Genomic DNA, 22,784 nt, shown 5'->3' on the forward strand with positions numbered 1-22,784 from the left:
GTCATCACAGTGAAAGGCAATGTCATCGCACCCCCTGGAATGAGTGATCCAGGCATGTAAGTGCATTAGGGCAGGGGGCTGCAGAGCCCACACTCGGGTGTATGTGTGTGTGGGGGGGTACTGTTCACTAGTAATCCACTGGGGTGCAGAAAGAAGAGTTTAAAACTTGCGTTTATATTAATGTTTCTCTTAAAAGTAAAAAAAAATAAGTTTTACTGCTATTTAACATACAGATTGACACTGGTACCCATGTGGTATGTATGCACGTGGGAAAGTCAACCACGTGCCCGGGTTAGACTGTGTAGGCTATCCCAAGGGGGGAGCGTGTGAGGGGTGATGGGGAGCACCAGCACCCGGGCACTGGTATGTCCGTTCCCCCTCACTGCCTGCTTCATTCACTTTCTGCCTGTGGCGAGGCATTGAGGCTCTCCCTGTACCCAGGATTTAGGAGGATCTGATTTTAACTAACCTAACACCCCCAGCCCCCAGAACGGATGAAGGGCTTAAAAAGATTCTGCGAAGTATTGCAGGATGAAAGCAAGATGAATAACGTAAGCCTAGGTGAACAGTGGGGGAAAAGACAGTCTCCTGGCTTCTCTTATTCCTATGATGGGTTTTCATCAGCCACATCATAAAGGAATCGGGCTGGAATTGGCTAAAATAATCAGACGTCATCAAATTGGCCCCTTGAAATACTACTATAAATCAGTTGCCCTTAACATTGACCCATGCCCTAAAAGTAACTTGTATCTTGAGACATTAGTATTAGCACATGCATATAACTTGTAAATAAATATATGGGCATGCACGATAAGAGAATGCCATCAGAAGAGCTTAAGGACCACTTCTTTGAGGGGAATGCAAGGGGAAACTGACGCTGGCTGATGCAGTGATTGCGGAAGATCTTCAAAAGAGCTCTCAAGGTAGAGTGGGATTTAGAAAGAAGGCTAAGATGCCCCTCTCCCCAGGCCTGCAGAAAAGTACAAAACAAACAAAATAGCTTTGAGCTGTTTGGGAAGGAGCAGAGGGCAAACAAGAATATTGTTGTGGGGGCCGGCCGGTGGCCTAGCGGTTAATTTCCTGCGCTCCCCTTCACTGGCCCAGGGTTCACCGGTTTGGGTCCCAGGCACGGACCTATGCACCGCTTACCAAGCTATGCTGTGGCAGCATCCGACGTATAAAGTAGAGGAAGATGGGCACAGATATTAGCTCAGCCAGTCTTCCTCAGCAAAAAAGAGGAGGATTGGCAGTGGATGTTGATTTTGATCCTGTGCATCGAACCAGCTTCTGGTCTCCCCTGATGGTACCAGGGAGGAGGGTTAGGGTCACTTCCCCTTCCTGGCCAGCTGTCGGATCCTTGGGCTGAGCTCTCCTCTCTGCTGAGCTGACTGCTGTGGGGATGTTTGGCATTCCCGACGGCATGGTATCATCATGTGTGCCTCCTGCTTCCCAAACTCCCTTACCTCCAGTGCTTAGCCATAGCTAACTGACGGAAGGGGGTTGAGGATTCTGACCCTCATTCTGGATCTGCCATCCCTAAAGCACTTAAAAACAAGCATCAGGGGACTGGCCCAGTGGTGTAGTGGCTAAGTTTGCACACTCTACTTGGGCAGCCCAGGGTTCGCAGGTTCAGATCGTGGGCACGGACCTAGCACCACTCATCTAGCCTAGCTGTGGCGGCATCCCATGTATAAAATAGAGGGACAGGAACAGATGTTAGCTCAGCAACAATCTTCCTCAAGCAAAAAGAGGAAGCTTGATAACAGATGTTAGCCCAGGGCCAATCTTACTCACCAAAAAAAAAAAAAAAAAAAAAAAGGCAAGCATCAGCTGTCTCTTCCACATTCAGGAAGGTGTGAACAAACTGGCCGGCAGGGAAGCCCGGGTGAAGGTGAACATCAGGGCAGAATTGGGAAGCCTGACCGTCTCCTTGGTCATCCTTAGCAGCGAGCTTAAAAGAGTGGACACTGTTTCCATCCTAACTGCACCGTTAAATAGCTGTAGCATTTTGAGCCAGTTGCTTAACCTTTCTGATGCTCGGATTCCTTATCTATCAGATGCCGGCAGTAAACGTAACTCTCTCCTAGAGCTCTCTGGTGGTTAAATGAGAGAAGGCACATAAAGCACTTCTGCAAGGAGGCTGGTCCATAGAAAGTGCTCATTAATATTAGGGCTGGATGTCATTTTTATCATCATACTTGTTACAGTATGATGTTGTTCAACATTTTTCTTCACCATGATCAAATGTCGCTGAGAGTTAACAGCTCTTGAAAAAGTCGCAGTGCTTGAAAAATATGACATGATCAGGTATCTAAAACACAAAGTCTATATTAAGCGCATCCTTATTTATTAAGCTTGGAGATTTTTTTTTTCCTCCCTGGCCAAGGATGTCATTAAAAACTAAAACACGTTTTATGGTAGGTCGCTTGCTTGCCTTATCTTTTCTGCAAAAGAGCCAGCCTTTCTCTGATCTGATGTGGTGCACCAAAAGTGGCAAAAGACTATTAATTGCGGTTCCATCTGGCCTGACAGCTTCCATCTAAAGCAACAATTGAATGAATATTCAACTCCTCTTCATCTGTGACCTCCTCGCCCTGGCCCTCAGAGCTGAAAATAACCTGATCATTTTTAATCAGTTTATTAAACATTAGGCAGCTTGCTGATTTACTTTTAATCACATTCTGCAGATTTCTAGGCATTAATCTGACGTTTATTGTGAAAATTGCACATTTGTATTCTGGGGATTTTTTTTAATAAAGAAAAACAATAATAGGAAATAATCAAGGCAGATTTTAGGCATTAGGAGCATACTGGAAGTATAGCAGGTGTGTGCTGAGCCACGGGCATGTGAATTCCCCTTAACTGTTTTAAATTGGGTTTTTTCAGTATTTCAAATGGAAGCACACAGGGCCCTGCCTTCTTTAGGTGGCCATAAAGTTGAGTCCAATTGTGGATTAATTCCTCTGCTCAACTTATTGTCCTCTCTAGGTAGTATCCTCTCGTCTCTGAAAAGCAGAGGTTAATGACAATCAGCTGAGGGCTGTTATAAACCTCATTTTAGGACTAGTATTGGCAGTAGCCACATATGACCGTTTAAGAAATATTTTACAAAGAAAATCGTAGGATATTAGCCAGTCGCTGTTTTTCCTAAAACTGTTCCGTTCATGTGAAAGGGGGTATAGTTGGGAAGCAGAGAAATTATTAAAATTATACTTTATATTGAACACCTTTGAATCTGAATAGTTTGCAAGCTGTTCTCTCTCTCAAATATGGAACAAATCAAGAAATTTCAGAAGCATGACCCTAGCCTCAATTACACATAAGCTTTTCGAGGTCCCTCCGTTGTAATGGTACCTTTAGCAATGATGACTGTGGTGTCTTCCACCGCCCCCATCCCATCCCCCATTCCATAGATCCAGGTGGAGAAACAGAAGTAGCTTCCTGATTCCAAGAATGCCACCAACAGCCGCATCTCAACAGTCTTCTTAGAACAGGCATCTTCTCTCTCCTGCACTTACCTACTTACTCTTCTTTTTTCCCAGGTCGAATATGTGATCAAGTGCGACATGTCAGCTCTGCAGAAGATTCTGTATCGCCATATGCAAGCCAAAGGGATTCTCCTCACAGATGGTTCTGAGAAAGATAAGAAGGTACGTTGTGGAAGGTGATGCAACTCAAGCTGCCATCGTGTGTCTTCTCGTGGCCGTGACATCGAACACTCCTGGGAAGATCCCTACTAATGCTGATTTGTTCAAGCAAATTACTGGGCCTTTTTTGTAGCTATTGTAGGTGCCAGAGGAAATCTCCTAGCCTCAATTGCAAGCTGCACTGGGGCAGGAAGAAGGAAGGAGTATGTTCCTATCACCAAAATAGTTAGCTCTGCTCATGTCAGTTCTGCAGAAGATATAGTCCACCTAAATGTGGGGTGGCATTTTAGGTTTCAAGATCCAGTTTCACTCCCTGGCCATCTGTTCTGTGCTCCTGACTTCCCAGAATCCTAGGGAATAGACAGTCATCTCGCAAAGCCATCAACTTGATGTAATTCCCTCCTGTAGGATAAGTTAGTCACAGAAGGATGTTATGTCTAACTCAGAAACTGCTATACAATAAGACGGGCTTTGGACCACAAGATGTGCAGGTTACTGAGAAGACTTTGGCCCTTTCTATTGAAGCCTACTTTCTTAAAATTGGAAATATCTGATGGATTAGTAATCTGTCCTATTTTGACTCTCTTTGCTTGATCTTAGGGCAAAGGGGGTGCTAAGACACTTATGAACACTATCATGCAGCTGAGAAAAATCTGCAATCACCCATACATGTTTCAGCACATTGAGGTGAGTCTGCATTCTCTGTTTTGATCCTGATTCTGTTTGCACTATTCCTACTAATTCTACTTAAAAAACAAAACAAAATAAAACAAAACAGGGTTAAAACGTGTATGGAAGTTGAAATGACATGGTCTGATAGCTCGATGAGCAAAATTAACAAACATGAATTTTGTGGTTATGGATTCTCCTTGGCACCAAGCACTGAGCATCTGGAATTTGATAAGCAGGAATTGAAGGCAGTGAGAATATGTTGTAAGCTATGGCTCATTGTGGGGGTTGGGGAAGTACTGCGAATTGCCTTGTTATGGTAGGAGCTCTCAAATTGAAGATAATGATGAATGCATCCAGCTTCCTCAGAAGGATGCTGCGAAAAATATTAAGATAACATATTTATACCTGTTGAAGAGAAAGATATTCTTGAAATATTTTCTCTGTAAAAGTCACTGACTTTAGTCTGTTACTTATATTTGTATTGTCCCTTTCTGGCTTCTGTCATGACAATGTAAATCCAGGCTTTTCATCCCGATGCTCTGGTCTCAAGAAAGCTATTTTTAGAGGAGAGGACATTTTCTGCCCTGTTTGCTACATGTGAATGAGTTTCCTAAATTGATAGAGTTTCACCCCAGTAGGAGCAATTGACCTGAGCAGGAAGGGAAAGGAGCCCAACGTGGAGCCTCCATTTTTCAATGTTGCTGCTGATGCATGTGGTCCTGGTAGCAATGATTTGCCAGCATTGTGCCCGCTTTCCACAGCGCATGAGCAGGAGGCCTGGGGCCAGTCACTCCAGGACTCCGGTGTCGGCACCAGTTTATTAGAAAATAAATAAATAGAAGGTTCTCGCAAATTAAAATTTAATAATCACAGTATAAAATTGAGTCAAAATATTCTCGTCTTTGGAGACTGTTTTTTTCTCCCTTATTTTTGGTAATTGTGTTGTTAGGTAAGAGTATTTATTGCACACCGTCTCCCTAGATTGAGTCCTGTCCCAGCCATGGGGGGAATTCAAATGACTCCTGGCTTCAAGTCCACAGGGAAGAGTATTTAGAGACTGAAAAGCCCTACATCTAAGTAAAATGACAACGGCAGCAAAACTGAGGAAAAAAGGAAGAAAAAAAAAATGAGACCATATCCCAGGCCACTTTGCAACTGTGACCTGGTGTAAGTCGCTCAGCATCTCCAAACTTCCCTGTACTTGGGATGGTAACAGTTATACGACTAGCAGGAGGATAAACTTTTACAAAAATAACATATGAAGCATCTTGTAAACGAATAACGTGTTAAATGGATGTAATGTATCAGTGAATTTGTAGGGGGCTGTATGCTGGGCTGGGGGAGCCAAAAAACAGTCTAATGATGACAATGCTTGGGGTCATGTCAGGTTAACCTGTCACCCACCATCCCATTTTTCCTAAAAACAGTTTTAAGATATTTACTCTGCTAATATAGAAGAGTTTGAGGGCTTAGAAATTATGAAAATTGTCAATCTTACTTTATTTTGGTCATCAAACAAAAATGAACCTTTGGAACATGCTAGGCCACATCAGGACGGAGGATGATGTCTCCTGTCCTCAGGCTTCTGTCTCGAGCACTGATGGGAGCGAGGGGGGACTGTAAAAGGAGCTGAGTTTAAGTAACATGCCCTCCATTGCACCTTTCAAGTAGTAGTTAGTAGAAAGACAGACTCTGATTTGCAATTTTTTTTAACATAAAATCTTGCAGGAGTGTCCTCCTAGAATTGAGACCCACAGTTCCTGGCAAATGTATTACAGCTATGGATCGGAGACAGGATGTGCCTTTTGCCTTTCTTTCTGTTTTATTTGCTCACACAATCTTTGTTCCTGCTAAATCGTACCAGAGGTCCAGTCTCTCAGCTGAGCTCACTGCTTCCCCAGGGACCTTCAAACCAGAGAAATGAAGACCATGTTTTTAAAATGATGCTGACACCTAGTCTTATCACCATCCACTGACACATATCACCTCTTTGGTTTTTACAACTCTGCTTAGAGATAGGGATGGAACCTGAGGATCTTGGCAGGAACAGCAGCCTGTGGAGAGAGAAGGCGTGGCTCTTGGAGTCAGAGTGGGGTTTTTGGCCATTGTCCATGGGTGTTAATTTTGCCACAGGGCAGTATTCTCAGGGGCTGGGGTCTACCGTACATGATGAGCATATCTGGGAGGAGAGCCCAAAGGGAGAGCACTGGTCCCCTTGGAGGAAAAGCTTTGGTGCTCGGGGAAGGAAGGGAAGCAGAAAAGGGAGACAGCTGGTGGCTAATGTGGAAGTGTGACCTGCTGTCCTTCCCCACAGATGGTCTCCCTTTCGATGAAGGGAGAATGGGAAAATCACATGGAGAACACTAATTTATTTCTTCCACAGAATCAGTGAGGAGGGGATTATGTGATTAAGTTCTGTGTTTTAAAAGTGGAAGCTGGATACCTGAAGGAGTGGTGTACATTAAGGGCTTTATTTATTTATTTTCTTTTTGCTGAGGAGAATTGGCCCTGAGCTAATATCTGTTGCCAGTCTTCCTCTATTTTGTATGTGAGCCACCATCACAGCATGGCCACTGATAGACAAGTGGTGTAGGTCCATGCCCAAGAACTGAACCCGGGCCACTGAAGCACAGTGCACCAAACTTAACCACTAGGCCACTGGGACTGGCCCTAAGAGCCTTATTTTTAACAGAGAAAAGCAAACATGGAGGGATGTTAGAATTTCACTAAAGTAAGATTTGCAATATAATACATAGTCACCCTTTTACTGTTAAATATTTCCTCGGTATATTCATGTGTACCTGTTCATCCTGATTTGCTTATGTTAAGCTCTTCCTCTAATCTAGACTAAGCCCCTTGTGGGTAGACACTTCAGGTGTTTCTGGATCCCAAGTACCTGCCTCCCTGGGCCCTGGGCCGGTAGACGCTTGATCACTGTTCAGTGAGAGAGCTAACACTATTATCTCCGTATGAGCGTCTAGAAACTTGCAGAAACTCACAGGATGCGTTTCTGGTGGAACAAAAGTCTGAATTCAAAGACACTGAGTTTCTGGTTCATCCTTTAACAAGTATTTCCTTCCTTACTTATGATTTTGTTTAACTATACTCTGGAAATAGATAGGATGACTTCGTTAAAAGAGTAATCATTAAGTTAGTAATTACAGATCTGTTGTTGTTTTTTTTTTAATCATTTTCTTCTTCTCTCTTTTAAAGGAATCCTTCGCTGAACACCTGGGCTATTCAAATGGGGTCATCAATGGGTAAATCTTAAAATTTTTTTTCTTCCAAAAAATAGTTTGTTGGTCCTAAATGTTTCTTTTTATAGTGTTTCCTGTCACACAAATACATATGCCAGTCTCCTCAGCCCGCCTCTCTCCTCAGCAGCAGGTACAAAAGTTGTTAACTAAAACGATATCAGCATTCTCTCTTAGTTTCCCAGCATAAATTGCTACATGCCTTGAGCAAGTGGCTATTCAAAGGACATAGATCTCATTTAATAGACTTGATAGCGCCCGGGTGCTCTAAAAATGTTTCGAAACTTCACAGTGTTGTTCCTTACAACCAATAGTGTAGCTTGGGCTCAAAGAGAATTTCATATTACATTTCAAGTTGATATTTAACATTAATGTGCATGAGAGGAAATGTCTCATCTGCTGTAAATATATATGACTTTACAGTAATCTGTTGGAGTACGGTCTGTATAAGAAATGATTTTCATCAGCAGTGGACGTTGAAGAGAATCAGGCCTTGCAACAAGAACAATAAAGAACCTTGCATTAACAGGAAGTCTGTTTTGCTTGTTCTGCCCCAGGGAAAATTTGTTATTAGGAGATGGGGTCCCTGTTGGATCCCAAGGGCAGACTGTGCCATTGGGCTAAGAACCAGGAACTGGAACCCATCCAGAACCGGTGCCATTAGGCTCTCCTGCCTCTCTGTGCCTCTCTTTCCTCTGGGTCCTGCGGTCACTCTTGGTGCCACCAGGTTGGCCAGGGTCACATATTGAAAACATGGCCCTGGGGAGCGTTTAGGGGACAGTTCTCAGAGCAGGAGATGGACATTGGGAAGACAAACACTTGAAAGTGTGTCTGGGAGAAAGAACACATACCATGTCATCCAGTCAGCTACCAGCTGATCCATTGCAGTGTTCTGGACTGCACGTGGACTGGCGAGTTTTCCCAATAATATGAACCCTACAATTGAGTTTTAATAATATAACACATTCTTATTGATAAAAGAGGAAACTGGTGTATTGTGGAGGAAACAAGGCCCCACTTTAGCTCACTGACACTCTTCTCCATCTGACAGCAGTATATGCTACCGTCATGTCTTTGACTTGACCTGCCAGGCCTCTTAGCCTCTCCCCAATCCGTTGTTACACAGTGTACGTGGTAATCTTTTAAAAAGATATGTCAGATCTTGCCACTCCCTTGTTAAAACCCATCAATGGTGTTCTATTGCACCTCAAACTAAAATATTCAGTGTGGCTAATGGAGCCCAACAGGATCTGTCCCCATCCCTACCCTCTAGCTCTGCCCTCGTATTTCCCCCTCACTGTGTTTAAGACACACACCAGTTTTTCAATTCCTCCAACACACCAGGCTCTTTTATTCCTCAGGGCCTTTGCACATACTCTTTCCACTTCCTGGAATCTCCTCCTCTCCACTCCCAAGCCCTCCTTCTTCACCTGGCTGCCTTCTGCTCATTATTTCAGGTTTTAGCTAAACTGTTCTCTCTTCAGCAAGGTCACCCCTGGCACACCAAACCAATGGCTGGCAAGTTTTTTTCTGTAAAACAGATCTCAAATATTTTCACCTTTGCGGGCCAAAAAGTCTCTGTCGCACTGACTGACCTTGTAGCAGGAAAGCAGCCATACACAAAACTTGTAGAAATGAGCGAGCATGGCTGTGTTCCAAGAAACCTTTATTTACAAAAACAGGCAGCAGGCCAGGGCTGAAGTTGGCCAGAGTCTGCTGTACTCTAAAGAAGATGTCACATGTTGCTGTGAGTTTTCTCATCGTAACTTGCTATTTTTCTTTTTAGTACTTAGCATAATTCATAATGACCCATTTTGAAGGCAGGGATTCTGTCTTGCTCATCAATATACGCAAGCCTAGCACTGTGCTTGGCAATAGTAGGTGCTAAATAAGTATTTGAATGAATCTTAAGTGCCCTAAATTAATAATTTTATATACTTAATAAGTAGACATTTAAGGAAATACAACATATACATATATATGTGTGTATGAGAGAGAGAGAGGCAGAGAGAATTAAGAAAGAGAGACAGGGAGTGAAAGTATTAGGAACATGAAAAGGTTTCCTTTTCTTTCTAGAATTTGTCGTTGTCCCTAGCATATATAATGTCCTCTTTAATGGTTTTGCATAAATATATTTTCTTTTCCCTTAAATATTCTCATTGCTTTGGAGTGGCTTTTCGTTCATTCATTCATCCATTCCACAGTTCCTTATTGAATGTTTGCTAGGCACAAGGCGCTGTCCGGGAAGCAAAGCTACGCTGGCTCCTTCAAGAAGACAGCAGTAATACTGTCTTCTTATTTTGCATTTTCGGGTTCAGGGCTGAGCTGTATCGGGCCTCAGGAAAGTTTGAGCTACTTGATCGTATTCTGCCCAAATTGAGAGCGACTAATCACCGCGTGCTGCTTTTCTGCCAGATGACGTCTCTCATGACCATCATGGAGGACTATTTTGCCTTCCGGAACTTCCTCTACCTGCGCCTTGATGGTGAGTGCAGAAGGACTTAGGCTCGGAAACCAGCTGCTGAGAGGGCGGGGATGATGGGTGCTGAGATCCAACGTCAGAGGAACAGGAGGGGTGAAATGTGGGAGAATTAACCAGCAGGGTGGGGGGCAGCTTCTCTAGATAGCAATTTTTTTTTTTTTTTTTTTTTTTTTGCTGAGGAAGATTTGCCCTGAGCTAACATCTGTTGTCAGTCTTCTTTTTGCTTGAGGAAGATTGTCACTAAGCTAACATCCATGCCAATCTTCCTCTATTTTGTATGTGGACCACCATCACAGTGTGGCTTGATGAGCAATATGTAGGTCTTTGCGTGGGATCTGAACCCTCAAACCCCGGGCTGCTGAAGCAGAGTATGTGAGTGTAACCACTACCCCACTGGGCTGGCCTCCCCCATAAAATATTTTGATAAGCCTTTAGTTTTTTTCTGTTAAGGCATATTTTAAGGTGATAAAGGCTATGTCTCCATTCTTCAGTAACAATATAATAGTTCACTTAAGATAATATTTAATTATCATTACAGCTTCTCTCTTTTTCTAAATAGAACATATCTGCATGTTCGTTAAGAGACAGGGCTTCATTGTTTCCTGGATTTTGCAAACTGTGTAAAATATTTGCCTGATTTTAAGAGTGATATTTAAATACCGTGTCCTAAAAAATTCATAAGAAAATATGGACGAAAGAAAATAAGAATTTAGAGATACTTCCTAAATAACTGTATGATTTAGATACCAGTCCTAATATTTTAGAGATTAAAAGTATGAAAGTTTTCATGCCATCAGTGAGACAACACTTCCTAGGAGAGGTAAACAGGAGTAGGAGCAAATTTCAGCCGGGATGGTGTGAGTCCCTGGATCCAGAAAAGGCAGTATTACTAAGGCCAATTTTTATCTAATGCAATATTCAAGGTATTGTTAAATGGGAAACTTAAAGTTTATGTTCCATTGAAAGGTTTTGTTTTATTTTCAATCCAATGTTTTGTCCCCCTTTTGCCATTAATTAAATATAACTGGATATATACCAACCTCAGACTTGCCATATATTCTCTGACTTGAGTTTTTAAGTGAATTCTCTGTATGGTTTACCTCTTAGGGTATTATTAATTATACCTTCTGACAGACTTGATTTTTTAATATCTTGTTTCCTTTCCCCTCCAAAGCCACCGAAAGCAGATGAATGGTTAAGTAAATGTTAATTTTGAATTTGTGACACAGTTATGTCATCCACAGTCTGTCTCTTTAGGCAAATCTCCTGTATTGTGTCTTGTCCTTTGACCTGATCCTTCCCTCGCTCTGTGAGGGGAATGTTCCAGAGCTCCTTCAACACTCTTCCTGTAAAGGCAAGCCCTCCCTCTCTGCTGCTCAGGTGAAGGGTGCCAGCTCTTCTTTCCCCTGGATTCACAGCCCCCAACAGGTGCTCCACGTAACTATTGTTTACTACTTTGAAGCATTTTGTTTTGCATCTCAGCTCTCTGAGGATTTCAGCCTTGGGATATTTAAGCCTGTGAAACTGGCAAGAAGTGATTTCCTTGAGACAAATCTCTCTCCTGTTCTCTTGCCAGCTAGAGAGAGTTATCTTTTATAGTCCGTTGGTTGCTGGCCTTATTGTTATTAATAATAATAGTCATACGTGCTAGCATTTATGGAATGGCTACTACATGTGGGATTCCAGGCAAAGCACTTCGAGTGCATTATTAATTTAACTTTCTCAACAAACGGGCTACTCTTATCCCCTTTTTCCAAGAGACGAATATGATCCCCATTGAACAGGTGGGAGAACAAAGGTTTAGAGAGATGAGTTAAGGTACCAAAGGTTACACATGGAGTAAATGGTGAGACCAGATTCTGAGTTAGATCTCTCTGATTCGGAATTAGTTTAGAGTCAGTTTTAGCAGATTCAGCAAGATACAGCAGCCCCTCTCTGAAAACGCAGGCTGCTTCCCTAGCGACAGCATTTTAAGAATGATTTTGAACTTAGTCAAAATTTTTTAATTGCTTGAATTAATTGAAAACGACCAGGCACGAGATACCAGATGAACAAGCCACTCCCTGTTCCTGCCATCAATGCCCTTACCATGAGGTTGGAGGAGACGACAAATAAGCAAGTTCCAGAAAGTGTTACAGATGGCATTGAGAAGGTTCTGTAGTCTTCGAAACAGCAGCCATTTGGTTTGAGGTTGGAGAGAATTGACGGGCAAACCATCGATAGACACATGGATAAATGAGGACACACACTTCCAACTGCATCACCCTAGAGCCACCCGCCTTTAACCCAGTTGTTAAAATGACTTCAGATGTTCATTGTCAAATTTGCTGTCTCAGATTTTTGACCTCAGGGAGAAAACCACTTGATGACAGCTAAGCACATTGTTCCTGCAAAGATTATGGTTGCATGAATGGATTTAGCTACTATTTCATTATAGTCTTTGTTTTCACTGGAAATGATTTTTGAGTGAAAGCAAGTGGTAAAGTTACATCCCAGTAGACAAAATTTTCCAAAAGCAGCAGAAACTAAGTTAAAATTAGTAATCATGAAAGCCTGGCAGTGTGTTCCTTCTGGCAAATTTTGCAATTTTCAACACAATTGCCCCTGCTGTTAATTGGGCTCTTGGTGACGTTCTACATCAAAGTCTAAAAGAACATGGAACTGACGTTCATACTGAGCATGTGCAATCCTGTGCCACGTGCAGGATAAGCCCTGACATGCTAGTTTGAATCTCCCTGAGCAATATCCCAAAGGTTGCTGCTGATCAGCCAAGATCTTGACTTGGGGAACGTTCGACTAAGGGAAATGGAAATCCAGCAAATTCTGAACCTGGTAATAAGAAATGCCACAGCTTTGCATGAGAAATGATTTCATCGTTTTCCTCTGGCTTTAAAACTTTGTCAAGTACCCAGCTATTTATACAGTTTAAATCCACACCAGATATATGGTCAATCTAGTTCCTTGAGGTATCTGGCATAGGGCCAGAAAACTCCTTTGACCAAATAATTTTGATTTTCCCTTTCTTTTGTCGAAAACAAAATACTGCTTTATTTTGCATTTAGGGTTATTTCATCCCAAGTAGGCATATCCTCTACTTCGTTTTATTTGTATCTTAAAGGATGTGATCATTAACTGACCATTTTCCAGTGGATCAGAACTGAACTTCAACCCTCAGTAGACAGAGGCACAGTCTTTGTACCCTGCTGTCAGAAAACAGGTAGCATTATCTCTAGGAACTCCTTCCTTCCCCATTTTAGAAGCATTTTTTTTTTTTTGGTTTCTATGGCTTTTCCTTCAGTGTAAGACAGAGGGTAAAATATGTGAACCATGACTCCACGTGAGTAATCGTTTTTTAAAAACCATTGCAGCTGGAAAGATGATGTAGCGAAAAGGTTCCTGACAGAAAGGAACGTATCTTCCATTAGCCTCCAGAACAAATAGTTCACCATGATCTCAGAAGGCACACTCTGAAAATAAAAGAAGGAACTCCACATGTTTCAAATCTCACTCAGCAAAGCACATTTAATGCCGCTTCCCAAAAACCTGAATTCTTAGCTTTCCTTGTAGAATTTGACTGGGTCGCTAAACTTGAAATCTAATTTAGAAAGTAAAATGAGCTCTAAAGAACGTTGCTTCATTAAATAAAGAGCACCCCAGCAGCCCCTCCTTGTTCCTAATTCTCATTTGCTGTATGCAAGGAATTTTTTTTCCCTCCTCAGGAGGGTACTTATTCTTTTTATTAATACGAAAAACAGATTCCCCCCATGTTCGGGAACTTGACTCCCATAGTAACTTGATTCCATTAGCTGTAGTCACTTCAGTGTTTTAATCCTTTGAAAAAAATTGCTGGTATATTTTCATCCTAAAAAGAGAACACCGTGTAGAAATAATGTTTGTATAGCGAGCAGTTAGGGACTATCATGTAACGTGCATCTGTGTTTCCCAACAGCCGAGAGCCTTTTTCAAAACTGTGGGGCTACAATTTTATGGTGAAATGTGTTCAGATGGAATATGGTAGATATTTTTCCCTTCCACAATACAGTTCATGAAATGGCTACGTAAATACATTACAAACACATAGGATGTGATTGAGCGGCTGATTGGGGATGCAAGTATGGGTGCCTCTCTGCCCTAACTGTGAACGTCATGCTCTGGGCTTTGGTTCTCTTTGTTTATTCCCTGTTTCTTCAGACGCCACAGGGTGAGCCATTGCCAGGTATATTGCACGCTGCTCTCTTTGAACTCAACAGAGCAGAATGTCAGCATGAGATGCAGACTAGGAGATTCCTTCTTTTTTTTTTTTGAATTATTGTGGTTTCAAGTCTTATCAACAAGAATAAAAATATTCCATTCACATTCTCTGTTTTTACCGGCCAGTTCATGCTCGGTAGCAATCCAAGTGGTAAAATGTAGCAGAAATCGATTTCCCTTTTGTTTCTATTCTCTTGGCATAAACAAGTCCTCACTCTAATGCCTGTTGGCAAAGTTCCTTTAAGCCGTTGTAATAATCTTTTTAGGCACATGTGTGTGTAGGTCGGTGGAGTTTTAAAAGTTATTTGATGTTTTAAAGCACAGAAATAAATCCAGAAAATGTTTTCACTAAGTTTTAGATTAGCATACGAATGTTATAGTTTGTAAAGTTGCAAAGGTGCCCACTCAGAAATGTTTAAATTCTTCTAGCATTTTGGAACGACGGGTAGCAGACAGTGTTCCTCCTTGATTTGAGAAAAGTCTCTATCTCTCTATTTTCTTTTTAATTGCAAAATGTTCAAAGTTCCCTTCAAACGTACAGAAACCTCGGGACATTACCAATGCTAAGGGGAGCCTGAGTGTATTTTCTCAAGGAAGCAGGCCTTTTTGTCTCGCTCTGTGCCATTTTCAGACAGGAGTTAATTGGCAAATTTATTTTTTTATCCCCTCAGGCACCACCAAGTCTGAAGATCGTGCTGCTTTGCTGAAGAAATTCAACGAACCCGGGTCCCAGTATTTCATTTTCTTGCTGAGCACAAGAGCTGGAGGCCTGGGCTTAAACCTTCAGGCGGCCGATACCGTGGTCATCTTTGACAGCGACTGGAACCCTCATCAGGTCTGCATCTCTCTGACTTAGGTGCCCAGGCCTCCCTTCTGGAGAGGAACTAAAAGATGAGCAGTTTCATCCTTCACCTTTATGGGGAAGAGCAAATTTCTTTTCTTTCTTTCTTTTTTTTTTTTTTTTGAGGAAGATTAGCCCTGAGCTAACATCTGCTGCCAATCCTCCTCTTTTTGCTGAGGAAGCCTGGCCCTGAGCTAACATCCATGCCCATCTTCCTCTGCTTTATATGTGGGACGTGTACCACAGCATGGCTTGCCAAGCAGTGCTCTGTCCGCCCCAAGATCGGAACCTGTGAACCCCGGGCCGCCGAAGCGGAACGTGCGCCCTTAACCACTGTGCCACTGGGCCCGCCCCCAGAGCAAATTTCTAAATGAGTAGCCCACTTCTCCCAAAGGGAAACAGGCCAGCACGTTGTTATGGCTGTTTTCTTATCTCCCTTGGAGCTTAGATATTGAGATGTCTTACACGTGCCTTTCAAGACCTCACATTTGGGGTATAAAAACTCAGTTTCAGCGTAGTTTAAACCCCACCTTCTGGGATTGCCATTGAGCAAAGTACAGTGAAGGATAAATCAGAGCTGTTCCAAAATGTAAACAGGAACAACAACGCTAACATCTGTTGGCCCCTCACTCTGTGCCAGCCTCTTTACGTGCATTGCTTCGTTCAGTTTTCAAAACAACCCCGTGAGGTCGTTAGTATTATTATTTGTATCTTTACAGTCAAGGAAAATGAATGCAGGAAGCTTTAAGTAACTTCCCCAAGATCATACAATTAGCATGTGATAGTAAGTCTTTTATTCTGTGTGTTTTGTTTAAAATCATCATCAAACTCTATTCTATGGAGCATCTACTACCAAGTTCTTTTAGCCAGGTAAGTTTAGAGTTATCCTTTTAAAGGGGTACTTTGATGATTAAAAAATACCAAATATGGGTCTCCTGTGACGCTGGTTTCCTAAATTACTCTGGGAGGTCGTGTGCCTGCCTGTAAGATATTGGGTGGAATGATATTCATCAAATATGAATCGATATTTGATTAATATTGGGACAAATGTGAATTCAAATAGTAAAAAGGAAAACTTTAGCTCTCACATAGGAATATGAATTCCACATCCGCTTAACCTGGGCTCCTGGCTGTGCCTTGGTTTCCTCGACTAAGAATACGCAGAGTGGTACTGTCTCAGAGGTTGTTGTGAAGAAGGGGCGGAAAGGCTTACAGCGGTTGTTTTCGGCAGGAAGTGGGGTTCAGGGGTGTATTAGAATTGTGGGGGAGCTTTAAAAAACATCCATGCCTGCTGCCCCAATATTGTGGGTGCTTCCTGCCTATATAGACCCTATAGACTTCTCTTTACGTTTGTAAGCTCCCAGAAGGTTCTGACATAGGTTTTCTCACCCTGCTGAGGAGCACCGATTTAGAGAATAAACCAGTGGTTCTGACAAAGGTTCAGACCTTTGGGTGGCCGCCAGCGCTGGACTGCTGCATGTGCCCACCAGCCGTTCTCTCTAGGTGAATACATTAAAACAGAGTTAGAATTGAAATTTTCTCACCTTGAAAAGGGTCGGGAGCCACCAGCACAAAGTATCTTAGTTCCAAGTCTTCAGGAGATATTTTTATGTGTTTTACATATTTTTATATCCCTCATTGCATTCCAAAGCACAAGTAGAACTCGTATTGATGTGCGACGTCTGCAGTTTTTCTTTTGACCGTTGTGAATTCAGTGTCTGTTCCACAAACATTTACTGAGTGGCTGTGATGTCACGGGCACTGAGCTAGGCTGGGTGTCTAGGGGAGGAATACGTGACTCCTCTCCTCCCATGGTGCTCAGTGTGGTTGGATGTTTAGGTTACCCTATTGCTCCTGCCTTAATGTTCATTGAGAAAAAAGGACCTGTCGTAAGTGAACGGAGAGTTCACTAGATTTCATCTTCTGAGGTAAACATTTCTATGGCGTCCCAGTTGTCCACCTTCACTGGCACAGTGCTAATTCTGAGAGCCAAAGGAAACAGTGTTTCTGGAAATGCTAACTTACTGTGAGAAAGGATGGCTGGATACATGCCTCTCTCTCTCTCTTTCACACACACACACTCTCTTTCACACACTGACACACACACAAACTTTTATGACCAGTAGCTAAAGGTAGAAATCCAGAATCACAATAAACTACATGAGTGCTAAATAGTTCACTTTTAACTGCATGTGAACTAAAACGTAGGCAACAAAACACAGGACTCCAAATTTCCTCTGGTCTAATTTATCACACATTTCTCACACCGGGCCATATGTTTCTGCAAGTATTTATATCTGCCATAAGTGGATTCACATCCGCCTGATTTGGTCAGCAAGGCTGACCAGGTTTTTCATATCTGTCACTTAAACATGCCATTAGTTTGGGCAAACTCTTTTTTCATTTTGGGAAGTCAGTGATCTTAGAGTGATATAGATGAGTACTGATTTTTCATTTAAAAGGTGAGAGAATTTTTACTAAGCAACAACTCTACCAGATGCTTTGAGGCACTTTGCATACCTTGTTTCAGGTAATTCTCAAAATATTTCACACGTAAGGAAACCCATCGATAATGACTTGTCCGGGAGCACAGCCAGGATTCAAACCCATCTCTGTCTGGCCTTGGGTTTGTATCCTGGCTTTGGGCTCTTTCTACCCTGGACCCCCGCATAAATGTCACATAGCCGCAAAATGAAAGTTGTGGAACTCTTTTTACCACATTGGCTTCAGCATGCATTGAAAAACTTTTTTTTCTATAATTATTCTTTATCACTTGCAATCAAAATTAAGGCATAGTGATGAAATAGGGAGTTTTTATTTGACATACGTTGACAGATTGAAGATAGAAGCCTTAAAGTTGCTAACCGGAGGCCCTTAGAGCTAGAGGCAAAGATAGAACAGATGAATGTGGAATTAGCAATAAAATCCATTACCACGACTCTCATTCCAACTGTTGATTAGAAACCATGGGTTGGTACTTTTATTTTTAAGCCATGGAGCTGGAGCTGTGGTGTTATTACAGAATTTGTTGTTTGTGCTGTCGAGTCAATTCTGACTTCTAACAACCCTGTGTAGAGCAGAGCGGAACCCTGCCCAGACTTTTTGCGCCATCCTCACATCTTCCGGTGCTGTATCAGACAATGCTCCACTGCTATTCATAAGGGTTTTCATGGCCAGTTTTTTCAGAAGTGGGTGGCCAGGTTCTTCTTCCTAGTCTGTCTTAGTCTGGAAGCTCTGGGGAAACCTGTCCACCCTGGGTGAGCCTGATGGTATTTGCAATACCAGTGGCATAGCTTTCAGCATCACAGCAACAAGCAGCCACCACAGTGTGACAAGTGACAGATGGTGGTGTGGTTCCCTGACTGGAAACAAACCTGGTGAGAGCACCAAATCTTAACCACTAGCCCACCAAGGCTGGCTGCGACAGAATCATCAGCCACACAGCTACCTCGGAGGGCCTCTTCTCAGGATGTGTTCTTGTCTTCAGATATAATCACACCTGCATCAGTGTGATGAAGTTTCAGGCCACTAAGACCTCAGAAATATTGAATCATCCGTTCAATAATTGCAGCGCTTATTTCTTTGTCACAAATCCCACCCCCCATTTTGGCTTCTGGGTTTCCAGGTTCACATTGCATAAACTTTGTCAGCCTAGAAATATTAATTTTTGCTACTTTCCAAATAGATAGAAGGTCCTAAAACACGCAAAAAAAATACCACCACTGCCAGAAAAACAAATAAAAAAACTAATTGCAACAGGCTCTGGTGGATCCAGGACCTTATTGCACTGTTTGTAGATGACCCCTGCCCTCTGCTTCCTCACCGGCCCTTTCTGCTGCCCTCTGTGTCCTAGCATGTTTGTGATTTATCAGCATCTTCTACGACAGGAGTCAGCACACTATGGCCCACAGGCTGAGCCTGGCCCTCCACCTGTGTTTGTCCAACCTGCAAGCGAAGAATGGTTTTCACAGTTTTAAGTATAAAGTGTAAAATTGAAAAAAAAAAAAAAAAAGCAATATCAGCCTTTGATGGAGAACAGCTGCTCAGTGTTTACTCTGGGCCCAGACAGCCCAGAATATTTACTCTTGGGCCCGTTATGGAAACGGTGTGCAGACCTCTGTTCTAGGAGATAATCAAGAGGTTGATGACACAGAACTTGCCATCTTGGCTGCTGCTTAGCCGTTCTGGTGAAGCTGTGTGGAGAGAGAGGATTGAACTAAGGGCTTGAAAATGACATTTAGGGGTTTTTCCTTCTTTGGAGTTTAATTATCTACGTCCCTCTCTCCTCTTTGGAAAATAATCTAATTTGGATGAGTCCCAGCTGTGTTCATGGATTAGCTCCCTGATATTTATATTAACTTATTCCAATATCTTCTGAGGAAAAACTTTTGCCTAATTAGTCGTGTAATTGTAATGGTCCCTGATGCAAAGACAGACCTCCTGAGGGCAGACTTGTTGGCCTGTTGTCTCCTTGTGCTACGTGGGTGACCAGGAAACTCAGCTGGTCAAGAGGATGGGCTTACAGCTGTGGAGCGTCAGCTCTGTGCAAAGTAGGGTGCTATAGATGCAGGATACAGGGGACAGAACCTTGCCCTAAAAATGTATATGGGTCTAATGGGGGTCACATGGAAACAACTAATTAGCATTGGGCCAGAGACCATCACCTGGACCAGAGTGTATGAAAGTGACAAACCAAGAAGTTTTTATTGTGTAGCCTTAAAATTAGGCAACTGTGCTTCATAGGTTTATGAAGGTTTTTATTTAAAGAGTTCATTAAAACTTTTTTCTTATTACAAGAGTAATATATGTGTAAAGTGGGAAAAAAATTGTTAAATCACGTAAAAGTAAAATGAGGAAAATTTAATAACACCAATAACCATATGATCTAGAGATATAAACATTATTGGCTTGTTGGTGTCTGTCCTTCCGGCCTTTTCTTGGTGTAGATAGATACATATAAGATCATAATATACATACTCATATATAACTTGTAGTTTTCACTTGTTATTGCTTTGTGTCATTAACTCTTCTACAACATAATTTTTATGATACTGTGTTGGTACATACCTACAATAGAAAACTGGAATTTATTTAACCAATCTGTTTATTGTTGAATATTTACTTAATTCTACTTTTTAAAAAATGATTATAAATAATATATAATGCCAAGAGGTGCATCTTTATTTGTCAGTCTTTGTGCATATCCATAATTTCCTTAGGATAAATTTCCAGAAGTGAAATTTCTGAATCACGGGCCATACCCAATTTTAATACTTTTGATACATAGTGCCAAATTCCTATCCCCAAAAATTGACCAGTTTACTACTCCACTAGCAGTCTTTTCATTCTCCAAACTAAAGATTGAATCTTTGATGGAATTAAATCCCAGGAAATTCACTGCATGAGCAATCACTGTATGTACAACATATAGATGTATAATGTATGTATAATTCAGTGATATCTTAAAAATCATCTTTAACACCTTACACCAAAGGGAAGGTGGTGTTTCCTGCAACTTAAGATTAGTTGGAGGTAATATTGAAGTCATAATTATGACATCAAATTTATTATTTTTAATTTTTTTAATTTAGAGACTAATTCTAATAGTGAACCTAGGGACAGATGAAATTGAGACCTGGATTTCAAAACCTGAGATGTATTTCACTTGCCTTGGTTAATTTGAACCCAGGTTCCCACATCTAGGGATGACCTTGAATTTTTCCAATGAAGGTAGCTTGTCTATGTTAAGAATGTAAGCAAAATCTTGGGGCCGGCCCAGTGGCACAGTGGTTAAGTTCGCACGTTCTGCTTCCACAGCCAGAGATTCCCAGGTTCGGATCCCTGGTGTGGACCTATGCACTGCTTGCTTATCAAGCCATGCTGTGGCAGGGGTCCCATATATAAAGTAGAGGAAGATGGGCACAGATGTTAGCTCAGGGCCAGTCTTCCTCAACAAAAAGAGGAGGATTGGCAGCAGATGTTAGCTCAGGGCTAATCTTCCTCAAAAAAAAAAAAAAAGCAAAATCTTACATCAGTAAAGGTGGACTAAATAACGCTCCCGTATTTCCCTCTTGGGGAGGAGACTTGTTTGCTGGGCTATTCCAGGCACATCGGCCCTCATAGCACACTGTTCTCTCACACAGGATCTGCAAGCACAAGACCGAGCTCACCGCATCGGCCAGCAGAACGAGGTCCGGGTGCTGAGACTCTGCACCGTGAACAGCGTGGAGGAAAAGATCCTCGCAGCCGCAAAGTACAAGCTGAATGTGGATCAGAAAGTGATCCAGGCAGGCATGTTTGATCAAAAGTCTTCAAGCCACGAGCGGAGGGCATTCCTGCAGGCCATCTTGGAGCATGAGGAGGAAAATGAGGTATAGCAAGCCAAGTTTATGAAATCAAACAGTGACCTTTTGTCTCAGAAGGATTAAGAATCACCTCTTTGTTCTTTGAAGAATTTCCTGGGCTGGCATTAATTAAAATGAGTAAGTTAGCGGCTATCTTCCATCCCAAGTACAGAAAGCCTCTGAAAGCTTTCCAAATGAGTGTCTTAAAAGCAGTTGCTAGAGGGACCTGCAGGCTTGGCCAGGGGATGCTTCCCTCCTTTGTCCCGGGAAATGCGACCAGCAGCTTGGTCGTAGGTACTGTAAATGCTGCCTTCTGTAGGGCAAATGCGGAACTGCAGAGAGGCCACTAGCAGGGACAAAATCACCTAGATGCAAGACAAAACTGCAGGGGTCCCTCCTTGGCTTTTCTCTCTGCCATCCTCCAGAGCCCTCTGCCTCTTTGCCTTGTGAGCAGGGCTCACAGCCCTTCAGTACATTTGTTGGACAAGACATCACAGCCATTGAGTTGTACTTGGAAAGACTGACCTTAACCTCTACTTCAAATTTTTCTGTAAGAGCTCACCGAAGGCGGAGAAAATTACTGGCTAAAACAAATCTCTCTTCACTTGCCAAGACTGTCCAAAGAATGCGGTGATTCTGTTTCCCTTAGAGGATCTTTGGGTAGTTGCTTGTATTTTTTTAGATTGCCAGTCTTAGTAATTCTGTAGGAAATTTTCATCCCCAAATGGATTTGAAATAGATTTAAAGACATAATTCTTATGTAATCTAGAAAACTGTACAAAATACGAGAGCCAATGCTTAGCATTAAATTGGCCTGGGATAGACAAATTTGGCTTGGTGTGCCCAGATTTGTAAATTGAAGAGTGGGTTTACCTTACGCATTCATATGGAATACTGTTTTCATTGCATATATTAAATATAGTTTGATTTTGCCTTAAGTAGGATATGTTTGTGAAATCTTCTATAAATTATAAACCAAGTTCTTTTAAAAAAGTCTCATGTACTTTTTTTCTGAAATGAGTCTAAATGTGAAGTAGACCTTGATATTTAAAGGAATCCGGAAATGAACCTTTTTGCAAATTAAAGAGCACTTTTCTATTGTGCCTCCCAACTTGCTGATCTTATATATTTGACTAGTTACCTATTAGACTTCCCTAAAATGAAAAATACGTATGCACATACATTCCTACATTCGCATATATTTTTAAAATTTTGATCTCAAATAATTCACCACTTCTGATTCTTGAAATTGAATATGTGATACAGACTTGATTCTTGAAATTGAATATTTGA

The 22,784-nt window shown here is 42.0% G+C and overlaps 1 protein-coding gene across 6 annotated transcripts in view; it reads left to right on the forward strand.

The window, feature by feature from the left end:
* Window positions 1-22,784, forward strand: part of SMARCA2 (SWI/SNF related BAF chromatin remodeling complex subunit ATPase 2) — a 166,772-nt gene that overhangs the window by 75,276 nt on the left and 68,712 nt on the right. For all 6 annotated transcript variants that reach the window (XM_070590087.1, XM_070590092.1, XM_070590089.1 and 3 more), the window contains exons 20-25: window positions 3,543-3,650; window positions 4,248-4,334; window positions 7,533-7,579; window positions 9,892-10,058; window positions 14,978-15,141; window positions 21,291-21,518. In XM_070590087.1, coding sequence (XP_070446188.1) covers window positions 3,543-3,650; window positions 4,248-4,334; window positions 7,533-7,579; window positions 9,892-10,058; window positions 14,978-15,141; window positions 21,291-21,518 — 801 coding nt within the window. The remainder of the gene's footprint in view (window positions 1-3,542; window positions 3,651-4,247; window positions 4,335-7,532; window positions 7,580-9,891; window positions 10,059-14,977; window positions 15,142-21,290; window positions 21,519-22,784) is intronic.

Source organism: Equus przewalskii, chromosome 22 (assembly GCF_037783145.1).
Source record: "Equus przewalskii isolate Varuska chromosome 22, EquPr2, whole genome shotgun sequence".
Lineage (NCBI taxonomy): Eukaryota > Metazoa > Chordata > Mammalia > Perissodactyla > Equidae > Equus > Equus przewalskii.